Here is a 22,825-nt window from a genome sequence, read left to right as displayed (position 1 = left end):
TCCCTACCTTTTTCCGCTGCCAGCTGCCAAGTGCCAAAAACCAGTCCGCGACCGAACGTCATCGGTCATTCATTGAGTGCGTCACGCGTATTCAAAAACTCTTACTAAAAACTTTCAAAACCCTCAGAACAATAAAAACGTGCAGTGTACAGTGAAATAAGCGAGTTGCGAGTCGCAGTAAGTACCTATATCTCGCCATTCCTCCGTTCCTAACCGCACATGTAGAGATTGAAGTTAGCCGTTTTCCATGTGGGTTTTCTAGACCTAGGATAGTAATATTACTAACAGCCCGTATGGAATCGAGCCAATATTATCCCCGTTCGTAACTGTAGTGTGAAAAAACTAGATTACTAAGTAAAAACCTATGTTTATTCGGGTGATCTTGTCGAAACTTGACCGTGATACCCGATTATAGTAATTTACGACCAGATTATTTAATACCAGTATGGTTTCGTCAAAAGAGGTTGACAACTACGATTTTGGTCATTACACGATCATATGTTCTTAAACCTGTACAATTTATGAAAATTATTAAGTTTCTTGAGACCAAATCTTAAAACAACCTATAAGTTAAGAAAAATATCAAGTTTCCTTTGATGGGACACACAACCTATAAATTGTGTATGTGTACCTTCATAGAATGGAAATAAAATATGGTAGTTCTATTAAAGTATTTACTTATCAAAAAAATATGAATTATATAATTAATCCATATCCAATTTCATTATTCACAGCGATTATTTCAGTTTATAGCCACTCAAGCGTCCGGGCGACTATAGTCGCCCAAAAATTTTTGGCGTTAAGCGTCCGGGCGACTATAGCAGCCTCTTTGACTTGTTCACTTTAAACGAATTTTTATCTATGACAAGTTTCAAAGAGCTTTACGAATGTTACACTAGATGGATCTGTATTAAATAACGCATCTATGGGTCGGTAAAACAGTATGCCAGGTACAGCAAAAATATAAAAAATAATTGTTTACAAACTGTGTGTCAAGTTTTGTGAAGTGTTTAGGAACTTTGCATTTAAAATTTAAGTATTCATTTATTTATCATCCTACTGTATTAGTGTTATATATTGAAGTAATCCTCAAGATTCATTCTTTCAAAATATTCATAAGTGCTATCAATCCAAAATTTGATAGGTTGTCTTTACATTTAAATAAAGTCGACATGCGAAAACTGCCTTTGTGTGCCAGTTTTTCGTTAAGGTTTTGTGTGAAATATTCTATATTTTAATAAAATTCTTCTTGTAATTAAGAGAATAGGTCATAATTAACGTATAAAAAAATTATGCGGAAAAAAGAAACGGAAATAGTTAGGATTTAACGTTTTATTCGTCATTTCGTCATCCGAGGCGATAACAGATTGCTGCGGGAATGCCTTGTTTGTTTTGGTTTAATGTGCTACACTGTTCATTCCAAGTATATAATATTAATATCAAAAAAAAGCTTATTTAATCTAGTTTAATAATGAGTATAAATCAATGAAAAAAGTTAAATAACGTTTAGTTAAAACTTGTTAAAACAAATATTTTACTTGAATTTAGCCCGTTCTGTTAAGTTCAACTTTTTTTTATGCATTTGTGATTGATTTCTGTAGTTTAATTAGTACATATTTTGATTCCTTAATAATTCAGCTTTATACTGGTATATTTTACTTTGCTATAGCTGCAATAGTTTGCTAGAAAATACACTTTAAATCGGTAACGGCATGGCGCGCTCGACGCGGTTCAACACAGATCGAGCGCGTGAACGTACAAGGCATTGACAGGTGTCGCACGCGAACGCTTGAGTGGATAGTTAAGAAGATGCTGCTTTATAAACAGTATTGATAGGATTTTTTCACAAATACATATTAAATAGATAAATTACTGCTGAAAATAATGTTTCTATTGATTAAATAATTGTTTTTTATTGTATTTTTAGCCATATTTTATTATAAGTCATAATACCTATCAAGATAGTTTACCTATAGTTTAATGCCTACTCATCTACCTATGTCGATGGAAATATGTGCAAGCAAAGAAACAAGTAACCATATAGTAATTTTACCTATACAATTTTGTTTAATAATGTTTTTAACATTTTGTACATAAGCAGTTCTTCAAACCATACAGACAGACATGTGTTGCTGGGGAATTTGTTCCACCACTTCTTCTTCCCAGCAATACACGTAGGAAGTGGTGAAGGGCGGGCATTTTGGGGGCTGTCTTTTGTAAATTTGACCTTCAAATAGTGCTGATTTTCAATTTACTTTAAATAAATCATTTGAATATACCTAGTAATATTATATGTTGGTTATATCTTCTTTTCTTTTTACACAGTCTATCTGTATATCTATTTTATTCTAACTCTCCCAAAACTTGCCTGCTGAAAGAGATTTCATATGAAATAAGCTGTGCCTTTGTACTATTCGTTTCTTCTTGCCTGTGTGTAACTGTGTACATCATCCTCTGAGCCTTTTTCCCCAACTATGTTGGGTTCAGCTTCCAGTCTAACCAGATGCAGCTGAGTACCAGTGCTTTACAAGGAGCGACTGCCTCATCTGACCCCCTCAACCTAGTTACTTGGGCAACCCAATACCCCTTGGTTAGACTGGTGTCACACTTACTGGCTTCTGACTACCCGTAACAACTGCCAAGGATGATCAATGACAGCCTTGACAGCCATGTGTAACTGTGTACATACAGTTTTAAATAAATAAATAAAGTACTTTTTTTCTTTAGACGCTGAAACCTGCTGTTGTAGCATTCAACTCGGAACCAACCACAAGTGAGCTCTTTATAGAAACTACTGCCCACTGCCATACTATCTGCTAGCATTGAAAAGGTTGCCTAAAAGCTGTCCAAGGGTTAAAAAACGATCAAGTGAAGAAGCCCAAGTTATTTACTTAAAACAAGCAAGTTATTAACTCAGAATATATCAAGTGTCTAGTCAACCTGAAATAATAATGAAAGATATTAATGTTATAACACCACAGGTTTGTATTATTCAATATTTTATGGGTTAGATTCTTACATATATATTCTTTCTTTTTTACTACTCTCATGCATATGCATATGCCAGCAAAAGTCTCATGCTCCTGCCCTCTTGCATATGCATAAAAAAATTGTTGCCATGCACCCGAACTTATACTCAATCGCTCGGGCCAAAGCTGCATGTGCATATGCATGACAGTAGTAATGCATCCTGCATCCAAGCCTCGATTTATTCATCATCTACTGAGCCTTTTCCAACTATGTTGGGGTTGACTGTCAGTCTAACTGAATGCAGCTGAGTACCTGTGAGCCACAAGGAGCGACTGCCTATCTGACCTCCTCAACCCAGTTACCTGACCCATTATTATTTTTTTTTAATACTTTCTGCACGATTTGTACAATGGTGGACTTAACGCCTTAGTGGTTTTCTCCCAGTTTACCTACCTGTTTATGGTAACTTCTGCTGTTTACCCGTAATGCCTGCCAAAGATGTTGAAATGGTTTTTAAAATGAATGTTGATGTTGAAGATTTTCAAACAACACCCTACTATGTATAAGAAATACTACAAAGAAACAAATAATTGAATCTATATCCTCAATATTTTAGTTTTCTCCATTAGATCCTGACAACGGGAACACAACTGAAATCACAAAGACAGAGACTGATATCGAAGACATTAATCAAAATGAAACAGTTTTAAAGAATTCTAATAAAGTGTCCGAAGACAAAATGGCTAAGGAAGCCGAGTCGTATGAGAACGGTGGAGATAAGACTGATAATGTAGTTAACGTAGAAAGTGAGGAATCGCAGCCCGGTGAAGAAGTGGCTGCACCGAACCCGGTGCCGGAAGATGCTGCGGAGAGTGAGGCAGCACCAGCTGCTTCTGTGCCTAAATACAAGTACAGCGAAGGTATGTTCACTTATCTATACTAATATTATAAAGCTGAAGAGTTTGTTTGTTTGAACGCGCTAATCTCAGGAACTACTGGTCCGATTTGAAAATTTCTTTCAGTGTTAGATAGCCCATTTATCGAGGAAGGCTATAGGCTACTTATTATACCGGTACGGGAAGTAGTTCCCACGGGATGCGGGTGAAACCGCTGGCAGAAGCTAGTAATTATATATAGAGTAGATAGATAGACATACCATGTTAGATACATTAATTCTTATAGTTTTGATGTTAAAACTAATAATAGTAGGTGACATAATGGCGAGCCTTATCACTAAGACAACCTTAGGATGGATTGAGACGAAAAAGAAAAGACTATAGTATTGTATGTACATATATAGTACAATTATCTCTGATCCATTAGGGGCCATTCATAAAGTACGTTATCGTAACGAATCTCATTATTTTTAGGGTCCATTAATATTTTCAAATTTGCGATTCATTTTCTTTCACGTGTACGGTACTTAACGGTACTTAATAAATCACCCCCTGTGTACCCAACTTCTCTATCTCTCCGGTGGTGTCAGATTGTCGTCCCATCGCGCTATGAGAGTGAAGGAATAGTGAGTGCACCTGTGTCCAAGCAAATGCTCGTGCACTATAACATGTCCTGCGCAGCCGACTGATCTCCTTATACGAGAACAGCCGCTGTGACCGAAATGGGCCTTGGACGCCATTATTATTATTACCTAATCTATGTATACTAAAATTAACTATAACTTTCAGATCAATGGTCTCCGCTGAACACTGGAGGCAAGAAGTACTATGATATTAGTTTACTCAAACAAATAAAGGATGATCCACTTTCTAAGAACAAGCCCAGCAATATTTCTACTTTGGAAAACTGCCATCTTATCAGAGTAAGTATACAATTCTATTTAATGATGTTTTTTGCTGTCCTGTATGCATCAAAGTCATCATCTCCCAAGCCTTTTCCCAACTATGTTGGGGTCGGCTTTCAGTCTAACCGGATGCAGCTGAGTACCAGTGTGCCACAAGAGGCGACTGTCTGTCTTACGTTTCCAACCCAGTTATTAGTTACCTAATACTGCTTGGTAAGAATGGTAATCAGACTCACTGGCTTCTGACTACCCCTAACAAATGCTGAAGATGTTCAAATGCGCCTGAGATGCATATGTTAAAAAATAGAAGAGGAAGTTTGAAAGCAGCACCGGTAACAGATAAACTATATCAAAACTAATCGTCATATGCCATGACGGCGATTGTGTGAAAGTCGACATGGCTAGAAAGAATGTTACACAATAGCAAAATAAACAAACACAAAGTCCAAAATTTGAAACGGCTGTTGCTAATGACACAAATAAAAAGTTTCTTTGATTTTGGTAATCATAAATAGAATCAGATATTCAAGTATTGATCACTTATTATTAGTCACCCCATAGATACATGTTTTAATCTGTGTTTTTATTTTTCAGACCACCCCGATGCAGGACCCGCAGCCGTTCACACCCATTTCGAGACCGATCAATGATTCCCTGTTCCCTTCGTTTGCCAAGAGCCCTGGTATGGGCTCCCGAGGTAACACTCCTCGAGATGCTAAGAAGGATTCGAGGAAAGCACCTACTGGTAATATACGGCTTGCTATATTTAAATGATTATTGGAGGCTTTCCTTTTGAGAAGAAATTGTTGTTTACGAGAATTCTATAGATAGCCTTGTACTAACGTTACTGGGACCTTGCTAAAAACATTGCGTCGAGCCCTTTATAATCTGTGTTATGGCACAAAAAGTCACAAATTTCTCTTGAATGTGATCGACTTCTTTTCACCTTTTATTCCATATTTATTTTCTATTTTAATCACAAATACATAGAAATAAACGACATTCCATTCTATATGTTTTGTTATAAAACCTCAAAATGTTATGACTCCATCCCTGCAGTAACGTAACCAAAATCAGCGCCATCTAGGCATCAGCTAGGAAAATAATTTTTATTCTTTTAAAAAGAGAAAAGCCCTCATAATTTTAACTTTAAAATTATCACGACTAATGTTTGCATTTTCTTTACACAGGCAGAGGCAGCGTCAAGCTAGGTCCAAGCCAGAGCGTCAGCAGTCCTCACAAACCAGTCATCCGCGTCTCCCTATCATTAAGAGAGGAAGTCAAGCTGAACGAGGTGGATTCCGCATGGAAACCCACCAGGTTCCGCAAGGAGACGGCTGATGAGGAAGAGGCTAGGACTCAGGTGAGATATCATACCTCTATCATCATCATCATCATGTGAGCAGACCCTGAGAGAGGAAGTCAAGCTGAACGAGGTGGACTGCTCATGGAAACCCACCAGGTTCCGCAAGGAGACTGCCGATGGGGAAGAGGCTAGGACTCAGGTGAGATATCATACCTCTATCATCATCATGTGAGCAGTCTCTGAGTGAGGAAGTCAAGCTGAACGACGTGGACTCCGCATGGAAACCCACCAGGTTCCGCAAGGAAACTGCCGATGAGGAAGAGGCTAGGACTCAGGTGAGATATCATACCTCTATCATCATCATCATCATGGGAGCAGTCTCTGAGGGAGGAAGTCAAGCTGAACAAGGTGGATTCTGCATGGAAACCCACCAGGTTCCGCAAGGAGACGGCTGATGAGGAAGAGGCTAGGACTCAGGTGAGATATACCTGCCACCGGAAAATAATAAAAACCTAAAGTTTCTAATATGACCGTGATTATTGGTATATAGCCGCAAACATAGGCACCATATACAGAAAATAAAAACCTAATTTGAATAGTCCACGTGTGACACAATTTCAGTTTAATATTATATTGTATTTAACAGGTTTTTTAAATATCTAATGCTTTGTTTGCACCTGGCAAACGGACACGCAAAGAAAATACTGTCATGTCCGAAAAGAGGCTAAAAAAGGAGATAAATAAAATTTAAATACAACAAAAATAAATCAGTTTATCCCCCATTTAGAATCCTACGAAACTTCGAAGGCATATAACTTTCCTAGGGAATTTATCAATTTGCGGATTTTGTTATCTTGCTTTGACTCCCTTTTGACCTCTATAATACGACGGAATTAACTCTTTTTCATATTCTTACATCCACAATTTTATATTTACAGGAGCTCTACAAGAAATTCCGAGGCATACTGAACAAGCTAACCCCACAGAAGTTTGACACTCTTCTAGAACGAGTCAAAACCTTGGAGATCAATAATCAGAAGCGGCTAGAAGGAGTCATAGATCTGGTGTTCGAGAAGGCTATCGATGAGCCGAACTTTTCTGAGGCTTATGCTGCTATGTGTAATAAGTTGTCGGTGTTGAAGGTAAGAACTAAGAACTTTTTTTTTGTAGGCAAATTATTAAATGACGGCTCCCGCTGTGGGTGCAGCGCTCGGGAGTGTCAGACTCTTACTGAGTAAACTCACCATGTTCCTTCTTAAGCCCGCCATGTACCAGCACCGCGGTAACTCTCGCGAAAAATCCCGCTATCCCGACAGGAATGTAAAAACCTGTGGTATTATTACGATCCCCAATATTGTATCTATCTGTTGATTTGCTTACTAGAGATAGGAATTCGACATTACTTCTATGGTGCTAATTTTACAAGGAGTGTCTGCCTATCTGACCTCCTAAGCCCAGTTACCCGAGCACCCTCCCCCGAATAACGACTGCCAAAGCTGTTCAAATGACAGCCGGCACCAACAGTTTATCGTGCTTTCCGAAACTCTGAAGAACTCATTATGACAAGATGGTCACCCATCCACTGATGCTATTAGATGCTATTGATATGCTAATCTGTAAATATGTATATTCAAATGTGTTGCTGGGGAGTTTGTTGCGCCACTTCTTCTTTCCAGCAATAACACAGGAAGTGGTAAAGAATGGGCGTTTTGGGGGCTGTCTTTAGCGAACTTGACCTTCTAAAAGTCCTGATTTTCAGCCTACTTTGAATAAATTACTTTTTATTTTTTCAGGTCCCTGCGGATAACCCGAGTACACCCGACCAATGTGTTAATTTCCGCGCTCTCATTATCACTAAGTGTCAGAAACAATTCGAGACACACGAAGTGGATGAGCAGATTGCGAAGTTAGAAAGTGAATTGGCGGCTTGTACTGATCCTGTAAGTTAATATGGTTTATACTTATATTGTCTATATTTATCCAGATGCGCGAAGTTGTTCACAGTAGTCGTTAATGATGGCAAGAAAAAGCTTGTCTATACTTATGCAATAAAAAGGAAACATTTTTTTTTGTCTCTTTGTAACGGCTTGGAAATTACTGAGCCGGTTTGAAAATATGTATATTTCACTGTTTTGGATAGCTACACTCTTTCCCGATTTTCTCTCGGTTTCATCCGCCTCCTGTGAAAACTACTGCCCGTACCAGGATAAAATATACAAACCTACTAGCTTCCGCCCGCGGCTTCACCATCGTTGTGTGTTGATAAAAAGTAGCCAATGTGTTACCTGATCGATCCAGCTGTTTTTGCGTGAAATAATAACAAACACACATCCATACACTCTCACAAACTTTCACATTTATAATATTAGTAGGGTGAATGCCTACCGAATGATAAAATGTGGTCGTGTTAAATTAAATTATATTTTGTTCTATACTAAGTGCTTTACATAGAAAGTAAACATGATAATATTAATATATGTTACAGACCAAGAAGAAGGAGCTTGCTCTGATGATCGATGAAGAGAACAGGCGAGTGAGGATGAGATCTGTCGGCAATGTCAGATTCATTGGTAAGTCCACCTTCTGCATATTACTTTAACCATGGTTGTATTTGTTAGCCGACTTTAACAAAAGCAGGATGTTCTCAAGTCGTCTCTATTTATTTTTTGTTTGTTAATCGATTTCTCGGAAATTCGGTGAAGTCGGTAGCAATTATTTTTTTCGGGGGTTTTAATCAGTATGCTTAATAATTTACCCACCTGCATCAGCGAATTAGCGAAACATTTATATTTTGCATGACTTTATTATAACTAATTCATAGATAGATAACACAATAGATAACTTTCCGTAATAAAAATTGATTAATTCTTAATTATAAAATTGAACAGTCAAACTACTTGTGCTTGGCCTTTCAATAAATCAGTTTCTTCACTTACAGTATTTAGCTAATGCGACGTTAAAAAAAATATATTTTAACTAGTTTTAAAGTTCAGGATTTTTACCGTGCCAATTTATATCCTTAACACGCTTATATTAGCTTCACTTGTAACTATGTATGTAAGAAAATCTTGGAATCTTAATTTGACCCACTTCCCGGTCTTCGATTAGGATGAAATTTTGCACACGCTCTGAGTTCTGATGACAATTCATGACTAGCGTGTTTATTTTAGATTTTTTTTAACTATTTTTTTTTATGTGAATACTATTGAAATTACATTGCTATTTAATTTTTTACAGGTGAACTGTACAAATTAAAAATGTTGACATCTAAAATCATGCTCTACTGTATGAAGTACCTCATAGATAAGGTCGAGGAAGAGAAACTGGAATGTCTTTGTAAACTCCTCACGACTATCGGAGAGCAGGTCGAGAACGAGGTGAAAGGACAACTCGATAATGTGTTTAAGAAAATGCAGGAAATTGTTGATAAAAAGAGTAATAAGATTAGCAGCAGGGTGAGGTAAGTTTTCTAAACTTTTATTGTATAAATTAGGTATGTAATAGTTTTAAGATATCAGTTAAAAGGGTAATTGGACAAAAGTGTTAAGTAGTGAATAGTTCTAAATGAGTAGTGAATTTGAAAATAATAAAAAGTTAATTCAATCCAGCAATTAAAACTTAGTTTCTGAGCGCAATTTTATTACCAGTATATAAGAAAATTACTTCTTTTTATGGCTCCGTAGTAAACTGGGCACCTTTATAGTTTCGCTATCTCTGTTTGTAAGTCCGTCCGCGGTTAATCTCAGTGACCGTTAATACACGAGAGCTGAATATTGAGAAATTTGGTACCAATATGTACCTCTGTATTTTGATCAACCCACAAAGGGGTAAAATAAAAAGTTAAAAGAATAATATTTTATTTGGATATAATATTTTGCGTTCCAAACCTATTATGTTCTGTGATATATTTTTGAATAGTGTGTATTTAAAAGTGAATAGGGGGTTACAGCATATTTTTTTATTTAATATTATTAATATTTTCGGAAATAATCGCTCCCAAATTTTTAAATTGTACCCCCCTTGCTTTTGATCCATAAGTTTGGCCCAATGCGCTCTTGTATGGTTTTTAACTTTATCAATTACTTATACTTTCAATAAATCAATTTAGTTCTTTATACAGACCTAAGCTGTAACAATATTATATTTGTTCACCCAGGTTCATGATACAAGATGTGATTGAGCTGAGGAAGCGCCGCTGGGTGGCGAAGAGCGTGATCGACTCGCAGCCGAAGACCATGGACCAGATACAGAAAGAGGCTGAACAGCAGCAGCGGCATATAGAGGTACATTTGTAATAATAAATTACAGTATATTTGGAATGTTTACCAAATTTCAGAGATTTTTTTTTAAGATAAAAATAAATTATCCAAAAACTAATTTCAATTTTTCACCAACATTTTGAGGTTATATAAAAAAAATCTTTATATAAAGTTCTCTTTTTATTACCTACAACTTTGCCATTTAATTTTTTCCATAGGACTCGTAGTTTTGCCGGAAATCAAGAGAAACCATTTATTACTCTTAAAGATTCATCCCTCCTCATAATATAATAATTAGCTAATAATGTATAATTAATCCGTAATTTATTTTTCCTTCAATTTTTATCATATTTCCCATCTTTTGTAATAATGGGTTTATTACAAAAGATGGGAAATATGATTGATGATTGACATTGTATTGTTTTTTTTTTTTTTTCAAAAATGTAAGAAAGTAGCGACCCTGGTCTATTATAGTACAAGTTTTTATAATTTCTGTCTTGTATAAATAATCTACTTCACATTTCCAGTTAATGAACGCGAGTCCGGGCGGCGGGTTCCGTCGCGACGACGGCGGCCGAGGCAAGCGTTCAGACAGCCGCCGCAAGAACACCAACGCTGCCTTCAACGACAACGCATGGAAGTCGCCCAGGACTACCAACTATCCTGTCGATACTAATAAATTGAAGGCTGTAGGACAAAAGGTATGTTATTATCTCCCGAGCCTTTTCCCAACTATGTTGGGGTCGGCTTCCAGTCTAACCGGATGTAGCTGTGTACCAGTGTGCCACAAGGAGCGACTGCCCTATCTGATGTCCTCAACCCAGTTACCCGGACAACCTAGTTATTGCCAGACTTACTAGCTTCTGACTACCCGTAATGACTGCCAAGGATGTTCAATGACAGCCGGGGCCTACAGTTTAACGTGCCATCCGAAACACAGTCATTGGTGTCTAAGATTATACTTAGAAAGTACATACAAACTTAGAAAAGTTGCATTGATACTTGCCTGGCCTGGGATCAAACCCACGCTCTTACACTCGAGAGGTTGGCTCTTTGCCCACTAGGCCACCACGACTTTTTTCAATGTCGTTTTGGAGTTTCTTGCCGGCTCTTCTCCATGCGACTAACTTTTGGGAACTTCGCAACTAGCTTGACATTTCTTAAGCACCTGTAATAGGTCTATATGAAATAAAAACAATTGCCTTTTACTTTGATCATCATAAGATTATAATTCTTACACCATCAATCTTTGCTTTCAGAACTTAACGAACATAAAGCTAGCCCCCCACATGTCGGCGTGGAACTTCGGCTCCAGCGCGAAGAGTGCGTCTCCCAGCTCCAACTCCATGATCAGCATCAGCAAGAACATGTACAGCGTGCTGGAGAACGTGCAGGCTGATCCCGCTACTCTTAGAGGTCAGTTACATCATCATCTCCCGGATCTCTTCCCAATTATGTTGGGGTCGGCTTCCAGTCTAACCGGATGTAGCTGAGTACCAGTGTGCCACAAGGAGAGACTGCCTATCTGACACCAATATGGTTGGAAAAAGGCTAGGCAGATGAGGATAGAGGAGGTGCCTTTTCAGCGTTTTGTCCCGTTCTAATTTTTAATGGAGGTAGCATTATAAGGATTCTATTGGATAGTTCAAGGTGGGTTAAACATTGACTCGAATTACAAAATCGAAATGCTGCAGATGTTGGTAAATACAGCTGTTTCATATAATATAAACATTTTGTACATACATACATACATGTGTGAACTATATGTCCTGCCTGCGCAGCTATTTTTAATCAACAGTTTATTTGTTTATGATGTATTTGTGTAAAAAGTTACTTTTAGTTAAGTGCCTACTCAAATGGAGTATAGTTTCTCCTCCTTCTAAATATTGTATTTTGTTGTTTTCAGAAAACAAGGACTTGACACCTAAATACTCTAAGGGAGCGTCGATAGAAAGGTCTACATTCAGCTCCAGAGACTCAAGTAAGTTCACAAATTAATATTTGACTCAATTACTGCTTATTAATATTTATTTGACGGGCAATTAAATTGCAACAGGCATGAAAAAAATGAACAAAAGTAATTAGTCCGTCTTTTAGATAACCCTAAAGTAATGGACACGTTGATAGTATTTTCTTCTATCTTTTCTCCCACAAACAAATAACAACGGAGTTACAAACACGATAAAATTTTCTGTTACGTCACTTTTGAGTACAAATTTTATAGGCATTGTGTTGTGACATTATATAATGAGTAAATATTGATTGTTTTGTTAAAATAAAAAATACATATTCAATATTTTTGCCAATAGGATAGTGTCCAGGGTCGAAATAATGAAATAATATTTAGTCCGCTTTTTAGATAATCAAAAAATATTGGATACGTACCTATTTTTTCTTTTTTTAATTAAACATAAAATGACAAAGATAATACACTTCAAAAATTAGGAGTGGGGGCCTTTTACGTCACAGTGTCCTGAAAATTGTAGCAACTTGTGACGTCACACTCAACTTTAACATGCTATATCTTAACAAGTACTGATCCAATTTAAAAAAGAAAAAATACGTATCGCTTAATTTTGGACAATCTACAAGACGGACTAATTATTATTTTTTAGGAAACTAGCCTATTGTTATAAAGTATGCGACACATATTATTTGTTCCCCAAGAATGTGACATTGAAAATTACATGACGTTGATATGACGTTCCGTTCCTTGCATTCACGTACCTAGGTCAGCGCCATCTAATCATCAGCTACGAAGAATTAAATAAATAAAACGAAACTCCTTCAATAGAGTCACTATATTTTAACCCTGTTATCATCATCATCACCAGCTTATCGCAGTCCACTGCTGGACATAGGCCTCTACAAGTGCACGCCACTGAGATCGATTTTCGGCTTCTCGCATCCAGCTCCTGCCAGCCGCCTTGCGCAAGTCATCACACCTATTATATTACAAATTTATCTATCTACCCAGACACAACAGAAAGCAACAGCCGTTCAAACTCCACCACCCGAGCTGCCCCACCAGCTCCAGCCCCCATCACCCAGGAACCTCTCCCCGAAGACAAGAGCAAGGCAGTCAAGTCCATGCTGGACCAGTGCATCATTAACTCGGACCATGAGGAGATGGCAGCCGATGTCAAGGAGTTGTACCCGGTGAAGTATCATGCTGCTGTGGTCGGGGAGATACTTAATATTGCTGTGGAGAAGTAAGTTAACTATGTACTATTCTACTTCTATTAGCTAGCTAGAAGTAAGTTAACTATTACTATTCTACTAGCTTCTTCAAAATTCAATTCTTCAAAAGTCTGGGGTAAAAACTATCCTATGTTCTTTCTCAAGGTCAACTCTATCTCTGTACCAAATTTCATTAAAATCAGTTCAGTGGTTTAGACGTGAAAGCGTAACAGACAGACATAATATAATATTAGGGCTTGTGTTTAAACACCACCCAAAAAAGTACCTATTTTACTACCAAAAAAATTCTAAACGGTTACCAAAATGGATAAATGGTCACCAAATAACGTTTCCAAAAATATTATTAGATAAAACCATTTTTTCGTATTATTGACTACTAAAAAAATATATGGACGCCTTTAAAATACACTTTAGACCAAATATTATATATTGTCACTACTTAGATGTTACCAATTATGTAATACCATGGCTCCTAATTTGGTCATTTTTGTTAGACTAAAAAAGCTAACGATCGCTAGAATATTTCCCAAATACCAATTAATATACTAGGGTTCCCAAACGTACGTCGCTTATATATTGTTAAATGAATTTGTGTGTAACTCAGTGCGTTTAAAATGTAAGCACGCAACATGCAGCAAGCATGGCTTCTGTCACGACTCCGGCGCTGCGGGGCTCCGGCGGTCCCATGCGAGCTTATCGTCGCAGATGGTTTTCACGCTCACCACCGCAGCTTCGGCTTCCGCCGGCCAGCCTCAGCCGCAGCGGCGAGCCCTCAAACTACCTGCGCCTCAGCTCGCAGGCCGCCTCGCCCCTCCGCGCCTACGCGGTTTTGAATTGCACTCTAGGGGTAGGGCAGACAGGACTACGTGGAGTCGGTTTTGCAGCGGTTCGTTTTCGTCACTAACTTTGATTTTTGGTAGTAATATTAATCTTTTAGTTGGATAGAATTTGGTGACCATTAATCCATTTTGGGAACCCAAAATAATATTTGTGCGAGATTTGCGATTTTTCTGATGTTATTTTGTTTTTTTTGGATCATAACATTATATACTTTAGTGCCCTTTTAATAAAGTCAATTTATTTTTTTTGGAGTTATTTATTTTATTTGGTGCCTCAGCTTAGAGTCTTAAAAATATTTTTGGTGACCGCCTAAATTATACCCTAATATTAGTAGGGATCTTATTTAATAATATTTAATCACTACTTAAGGCTTTAAGTAGTAATTAGTTAAAATGATGCCTAGAAAATGATTAGATGATTTTTATAAGTAAGGCTGTCTTATCTATTGTAAAAAATTTGATGTTTCAATATTCATATTCTTCTGTACAACTTCAAAACTGTACTTGTATAATAGTTTTTTCAAATTATTGCAAACATTTCATACATAACATTATATTTATTTCTGTCCACTACAAAAACAATTGTTCATTTTTCACAATTTTTGTAACAAAATGGTGGACTTTATACGTAGCGAAGCACCTAGCACTAACCACGTACCGCGGGCCGCTACGTACCAATAGTATCATATATTATGCTTATCTATAACCACCTATACTTAATCCCTTTTTTCGTTTATTTCAGACCAGCTAAAGAAATCGGCCTCATCTCAAAGGCACTGCTCAACTTAGTGACATCGAACACAATATCTGCCGACAATTTCGTATCAGGCATCAAAGATATGCTAGAATTCGCTCCAGACCTGTATATTGATATACCCATGTTATACGATAATTTGGGAAAAATTATTGCACCTCATATTGAAAATAAGGTATGTATAATTTTTTTTCATTTCGAAAGAGATACCGCGGCACAGAAAAGGCCTACGACGGAACACGACGGTGTTTAGTCAGTAAGAGTCTGACACTCCCTCACCGCGCGTAACCCACAGCGGGAGAAGGGCATTTGATGATTTTTGACGTCGTTAAAAAAAGGGATGTATAAAACTATCATCATCACTTTGTTCCACCACTTCTTCTTCCCAGCAAAAACACATAGGAAGTGGTGAAGGGCGGGCGTTTTGGGGGCTGTCTTTTGTAAATTTGACGTTCAAAATGTGCTGATTTTCAGCCTACTAGGCAGTTGCTCCTTGTGGCACACTGGTACTCAGCTGCATCCGGTTAGACTGGAAGCCGACCCCAACATAGTTGGGAAAAGGCTCAGCAAATTATGATATGTACAGCCTACTCGAATCTGGCAAATTTTACCAATCAAACATTAACTTTCCACTATTGTTATAAGATTGAATATCTATTGAAGACATTTGATATAATATTAATAAATAATATTTTCCATTTCCAGCATATCACATTTGGCCAGCTATTCAAAGTCTCTGAAAGCATAATTGCAGCGAACCATGGACATCTGTTCTTGAAAGCCATTGTAAGGGATTTGAAGGAAAGTATGGGACCTTCTTTCGTTACCAGTAAATGGCAAGAGTCTGGTCTTCAAGTGAAGCAATGGATGGATGAAAACCTTGTAAGTGTCTTCAAATATTTGGGAATAGCCTTTTACCCGCGTCCTGTGGGAACTACTGCCTGTATCGGGATAAAATATAGCCTATGTTACTCGGGAAGAGTGTAGCTTTCCAACAGTGAAAGAATTTTTCAAATCTGTTCAGTAGTTTTGGAGTCTTTTGGGATACAATAATAATGTTTCCTATTTATTATATTTAATGATATAATAATTTGTAAATGTCGGTGGTGCTCGTGATCTCTCTCCGGTGGAGTCGGCTTGTCGTCCCATCGCGCTATGAGAGTGAAGGAATAGTGAGTGCACCTGTGTCTGCACCTCGTGCACTATAATATGTCCTGCGCAGCTGGCTGATCTCCTTATATGAGAAGAGCCGCCGTGGCCGATCATCATCATCATAATAATATATCTGGATTTCAAAATTCAGGTGTCAACATGGTTGGAAGACAATAAGTTCCAATTCTTGGAAGGAGACTCCAAGGTCAGCGAGGATACGAAGGAAATCTTATCGCCAGCTGAAACTCAGAGCAAACTCATACAGTTAATGAAATCTGATGAGGACTGCCAATGCATCAAAGGATGGATTCAGGTAAGACATCTTTCTGTTGTAAAATAGTTTTAATTGAAAATACGATGTTCTTGTGAAGATACAATTTTATTGAGTGACAAGTCAAGAGACACAGGAAATTATTTGAAATATAAAAAATAAATACTGTAACAGTCAGTACGATTACATATTAGAACTAATTCAACACTTTCTGCATCTAAATCAGAATAGTCACAAAATAAAAAAAAATACTAATATTAATAAATATTTTTTAAAAATTTTGTTTTCAAATAAGTTAGATAGACATTGGCAATGGAAGGTTTTCTATTTGAGAATTAAAAAAAAATCTGTTTCTTAGAACTCACTTGATGGCTGTATACCTACTATGTTACTGGGCCTACTTTTAATCCCTATTTTCTCTTTAAGGCGCTGACAGCCCAAATTGGCTTGTCTCAAACAATTTTTTGGCCAACAATGTCGTGTTTTTGAGGGTGAAAAAAAAAAATAATCTTCCAACAAAAATATCTGTATTACTTATCAACGTACATTGATAAAATTTGTAACATTAACGAGTCCATATGTAAATACAGAACTTGGGTAATTTTTATTTTTGATTACTCAACTCATTTTAAAGCTATTAAAAATATAAAAAATCTAAATATTTAGTTACTGTTTACAATTATTTTACTCTAGCGATAACTTCATCAGGTAAACATGTTTAAGAATGCATAAAGTATGTGAAGTAAATAATAGAATATTTAATATTTTTTTCTAGGATAAATTCGGCAACACAGCCAACGAGGACTGGTTTATCCGAGCCCTAATCCAAGCTATATGCGAGTATGCCCTCTCCGGGGCCGAGGGCGAAGGCCCACAGTTTAACCAGGAGCGCATGACTAAGTATGCAAGCCTTATCAACGAGTTTGGTGAAAGCAAGCAGGCGAGGGAAGCTAGCTGTCTGTTTGGCATACAACATCTTATACATAGGTTGGAACATCCTCAAGGTATGTTTAAAATAATATTATTTTATAATTTTGTATATAATATTTTGTAAATTAACGGTTCTTTAAACCATACAGACAGAATTGTGTTGCTGAGGAGTTCGTTCCAGCAAAAACATATAGGAAGTGGTTTTTGGGGTCTTTTGTAAATTTGACCTTCATCAAAAAGTGCTGATTTTTAGCCTACTTTGAATTCACTTGACTTCATCTTTATAAAAAAATATATATTTCTTTCTGAACTAAAACCATATTATAACAGGCTCGACGAATGAAAAAAAGTAATTAGTCCGTTGTTAAGATAACATAATGGACACATATTTTTAATTTTCTTTGACATACAAATAACAACGAAGATACAAATAACAATAACATGTTTGAATTTTGTTGACTGGTTGTCAGACTTACTGGCTTCTGATTGCCCTTAACGCCTGCCAAGAATGTTCAATGACAGCCGGGACCTACAGTTTAACGTGCCATCCGAAACAGTCATTTGTGTCTAAGATATACTTAGAAAGTACATACAAAATTAGAAACAAACCAGCCTCTTTGTACTGTACTAGCTTCTGCCAGCGGTTTCACCCACATCCCGTGGGAACCTCTGCACGAACCCGGATAAAAAGTAGCCTATAGCCTTCCTCGATAAATGGGCTATTTAACACCGAAATGATTGTTCAAATCGGACCAGTAGTTCCGGAGATTAGCGCGTTCAAACAAACAAACAAACTCTTCAGATTTATAATATTAGTATAGATTAATATGTATTATTTGTTACAGGATTAACATTAGAGATATTCCAATATCTGCACGAACAATATATTATATCATTAGACGGGTTTATCGCATGGGAAGAGTCGGAGAAGGAACCGGAAGGAAAAGGTATTTTAATTTATTTATTTAAATTAGGAGCCTGTCGGTCTGAACGGACCCTTAATGTCGATCGTGCTTGTGATCTCTCTCCGGTGGTGTCGGATTGTCGTCCCATCGCGCTATGAGAGTGAAGGAATACTGAATGCACCTGTGTCCAAGCAAATGTGCGTGCACTATAATATGTCCTGCGCAGTTGGCTGATCTCCTCATATGAGAACAGTCGCCGTGACCGACAATCGGCTAGGACGTCCATTATTATTATAGAGATGTTAATATCGTTTTGTTTTCCAGGTGTGATGCTAAAGGCTTTGACTTCCTTCTTCACGAACATCGAGGAAGCCGACAGCGAAGACTCAAGCGGCGACGACTGAAAATCCCAGCAATATATACTAAATAAACCATTTTTTTATATAATAATACTAGCTTCCGCTCGCGGTTTCACCCGTGTCTCGATATTACTACTTCCCGTAGTCGGATGGTGACAAAAATTATCCTATGTACTTCTCTAACTTCTAAGCTACGTCACAACTAATTTTCAGCTTAATCGGTCCAGCCATTTTTGAGTTATAAGTAGTGTAACTAACATGATTTTTTTCTTTATATACTTGTATAGATTTTAATTGATTAAGTTATTGTTTTTTATTGCATGTACATAAAATTTTATTTTTAAACTGAGTTTTGAAATAAAATGGTTTATCAAGATTTGTTTATCTTTAGTTTAGTGCTTACTCAATGGAGTATATTAAAGTCACTCTTTAGAAATGTACTCCTGTTTATAAGGTAACCTGTCATTATATGGATTAAGGGTGTAATTATTTACTTAAAACATATATTACTATTGCTTTAGTTAATAAAATAGCCACTTTTGGCTTCGTCCGTTTAAAAAAATATTGGACATGCATTTTTTTTAATATTAAAAATTCACTAAGATATGAGGCATTGAAGATTGGGAGTCGGGGCTCGAAATGTCACGTGTATGTAAAATTTGTACTTGGAAGTGACGTAACACAAAATTCTATCGTGTTAGTATCTTCGTTGTTATTTGTTTGTGAGAGAAAAAAATAAAATCGTGTCCATTATTTTAGGGTTATCTAAAAGGCGGACTAATTACTTTTTTCATTTACTATGTTTATTCAAACTCGAGGGTATCCTTAATGATGATACTTAATCAATGAAGGAAATTAGAATGATTGATCTTTATTTACATAGTTTACTGTTACCAGTTAAATAACCTTATTTTGTACGTTAACAAGTAAAATAATTTTGAAATTGCTTCGTTAAGACTTCTACAAATTTTTATTCGCGTTGTCGCTCGATTTCATTATCCAGTTTTGTTCTTTTTGGCCCAAGTTAAATTTGATAAAAGATTTTAATGTATATTTTTGTAAGTTTTCATTTACTTAATGATCTTTCAACAGGCTCGAGGTAATATTTCTTTTATCATGCACCTAACAGATATGAAAAATTCTTAGATTATATTTTATCCGGTACGGGAAGTACTTTTGCGCTTTTTGATGCGTTTTATTAGTCTTAAGCTGTAATATAAGATTAGGTAGGTGTATAAAGAAATGTAAATATGTGAAGGAAATAAAATAAACCATATTTTCGTTAAAATTGTCTTTTTGTTTGTTCCTCTCCACTGGGTGGATATGCAATGCAAATTCTTTGGCAGTCGTTACGGGTAGTCAGAAGCCAGTAAGTTTGACAACCAGTCTTATCAAGGGGTATTGGGTTGCCCGGGTAACTGGGTTAAAGAGGTCAGATAGACAGTCGCTCTTTGTAAAATACTGACACTCGGCTGCATCCGGTTAGACTGGAAGCCGACCTTAACATAGTTAGGAAAAGGCTAGCACCTTACCAAAAAATGAAACACAAAAACTATAATATCATATATTTATTTCTAATCATATAAAATATTCATCAGCCCTTAATATATTTTCTACTCCTCGCACGCATTAAAAACATAAACTCAAAAAATTAATATTAAAATACTGCGATCAGTGAAATTATGGTAAAAATAAATATTAAAAAAAAAACAAAATGTAGACCGCAGAAAACCTTGGAAGCTTAACATAACCTCGAAATACGTAGAACTGTCAAATTTGTCATTTTTTAGACCAATTTCACCGACAAAATAAACGTTAGTTTTCTTAAAACCACTATTTTCTACGAACTTTCAAAGTAAGCAATTGTTTTAAGAAAAAAAAAAAGACTCATGTTGATCAGATAGGCAGTCGCTCCTTGTGGCACACTGGTACTCAGCTGCATCCGGTTAAACTGGAAGCCGACCCCAACATAGTTGGGGAAAGGCTCGGGAGATGATGTGTCGGTGAACTTGGGGTCAAGTGACAAGTTCCCTCAAATTTTGGGATTACGCTTCGCCCCGATATTGGCCTATAGATTACAACAACTTGGTCAATAAATTACCAGCTTTTTATAGAGTATGACAAAACATTATCAATATCTATAACATTGTAATTTTTTTAAGACAAGAGCAAAAGGTATTACTCGTTTGTCACATAAGAACATAATTTAAGACAGTTTTGACAACTAAGGTAACATTTAAAAACAATATTTGACAATAAACAACCATTTTCTTTACAAAATACAAATAATGCAAATGAAATAAAATGTATTTAGTGTAAAAATATGATTCTTTTGCGCTTTCTAGAGTCTTAAAATTCACGATATACATACGTTCAACAAGTATATCTAACATTAACGGTGTGTTGCATCATTTAACTATAACGATAACCGAACCATTTTCAGTTGTCAAATCGCCGATTTGGGCAAGCATACGACTGGTTATGGTTTGGTTATCGTCATAGTTAAATGGTGCAACCCACCCTTAGTCAGTTGGCTTTAGCAACCGAAAAGTTTGAGATTTTGTCAATAAAGGAATTGCCATTTATGAAATAAATGTTGTCACAAACAAAAAGTATCTAAAACTATGATATTACCCCTCCTACCCAGGATAATATTCGTAAAATCATAATTTTAATAATCATATCACAAAAATAACTTTAAAGAGCTCACATATTATTTAAAAAATACATTAATTTCCTAGTTTTTTTTTGTAAAGAACCAACTTCTCAAGTATGAGTGTGGGTTCGATTTCAAGTCAGGCAAGTACCAATGCAACTTTTCTAAGTTTGTATGGTGTGCGTTCGCGCAGCGGAATGTTGTTGAATTTAAAGATTTTAATTATGCAGATAATTAGTGTAAGACGTCCTATAATTGTGTATGGTAAATAAAATGTATGCAGCCATTGTGAGCCAAAGAATTGATTCCGCATAAGAAGGCAAGCTAGTTTTCATATTTACATGCTGTTTTAATAATTTGTTTATAAACAGATTTAGAAAAATCGTAGGGTTTAAAATATAAACGTAAAATACACTTATTAGGTCTTAGTTCTTAAAGTATGCAGTTTGGGGTCACGTTTAGTAAGTGTCTCATGATGTTAATTAAAAGTTATACAGATCACTGTTTACAAAGCAGTCGAATATCACGACGTTCTGAATTGCATGGTAAAATGTATGCCAATAATCATTCAACTATTCACTTGCAAAATTTCATGTCATTAAATTCAGTAATTAAAGAAAGACAATTAAAATATCGAAACTCTACATAATCCGACCAAGTTCGATTGCTAGCAGCCGTGCCATATGTCTCAACGTTCTTAACTTGGAAGGTTAGTATTTATTAATATGGAACAGTTGCGTACACAAGCGTTAGGAAAAATAAAACAATTGTATGTCTTGATTGATAAACATTTTTTAATAATAATGCCACTATCTACGATAAAAATAAATCTTCAATTAACAAGTACTTCTCTATTTAAATATGAGTGTACAAAAATATTTTTATTATTATTACTTACATAAATTACTTAACTACGTGATTAAAAATAACGTTAATAAACGTTACGTATTTTAACTAAAATGTCGTAGATAGTGGCGTTATTATTAAAAATATTTTCATTCAAGAAATGCAATTGTTTTATTTTTCCTAACGCTTGTGTACGCAACTGTACCATATTAATAAATATACTAACCTTCCAAGTTAAGAACGTTGCTTAGACATATGGCACGGCCGCTTTTTGGTAGCAATCCGAACTTGGTCGGATTATGTAGGGTTTCGATATTTTAATTGTCTTTCTTTAATTACTGAATTTAATGACATGAAATTTTGCAAGTGAATAGTTGAATGATTAAACTAATTATTGGCATACATTTTACCATGCAATTCCTTTAGAACGTCGTGATATGCGACTGCTTTGTAAACAGTGATCTGTTCATGTTAAAATATCCTATAACTTTTTAATTACTAATGGAACATCATTGATACTTGGCAACATGTTGGAGACACTTACAAGGTTTGTGTAAACGTGAAAATCTAGACCCC

The 22,825-nt window shown here is 36.2% G+C and overlaps 1 protein-coding gene across 3 annotated transcripts; it reads left to right on the top strand.

Moving 5' to 3' along the window:
- Nucleotides 1-16: 16 nt before the first annotated feature.
- On the top strand, nucleotides 17-20,035 carry LOC110380545 (eukaryotic translation initiation factor 4 gamma 3). Of its 3 annotated transcripts, none has more exons than XM_064042939.1 (21): nucleotides 17-177; nucleotides 2,728-2,981; nucleotides 3,600-3,890; nucleotides 4,656-4,789; nucleotides 5,366-5,516; nucleotides 5,962-6,134; nucleotides 7,016-7,219; nucleotides 7,871-8,017; nucleotides 8,563-8,647; nucleotides 9,315-9,537; nucleotides 10,234-10,360; nucleotides 10,864-11,037; nucleotides 11,596-11,752; nucleotides 12,243-12,317; nucleotides 13,314-13,548; nucleotides 15,119-15,305; nucleotides 15,836-16,012; nucleotides 16,434-16,595; nucleotides 17,329-17,557; nucleotides 18,329-18,430; nucleotides 18,713-20,035. In XM_064042939.1, exons 3-21 carry the CDS (start codon nucleotides 3,710-3,712, stop codon nucleotides 18,790-18,792), a joined length of 3,003 nt encoding a protein of 1,000 aa, XP_063899009.1. In that variant the 5' UTR covers nucleotides 17-177; nucleotides 2,728-2,981; nucleotides 3,600-3,709; the 3' UTR covers nucleotides 18,793-20,035. The 3 variants fall into 3 exon arrangements, with proteins under 3 accessions (XP_063899009.1, XP_063899008.1, XP_063899010.1); XM_064042938.1 differs by having other exon boundaries at nucleotides 3,587-3,890; XM_064042940.1 differs by lacking the exons at nucleotides 17-177; nucleotides 2,728-2,981; nucleotides 3,600-3,890; ... (1 more) ...; nucleotides 5,366-5,516; nucleotides 5,962-6,134 and adding an exon at nucleotides 6,427-6,554.
- Nucleotides 20,036-22,825: the final 2,790 nt, after the last annotated feature.

This window comes from Helicoverpa armigera, chromosome 30 (genome assembly GCF_030705265.1).
Source record: "Helicoverpa armigera isolate CAAS_96S chromosome 30, ASM3070526v1, whole genome shotgun sequence".
Taxonomy (NCBI): domain Eukaryota; kingdom Metazoa; phylum Arthropoda; class Insecta; order Lepidoptera; family Noctuidae; genus Helicoverpa; species Helicoverpa armigera.
The sequence above is the reverse complement of the archived record's forward strand: the minus strand, read 5'-3'. Positions and strand labels throughout refer to the sequence as shown.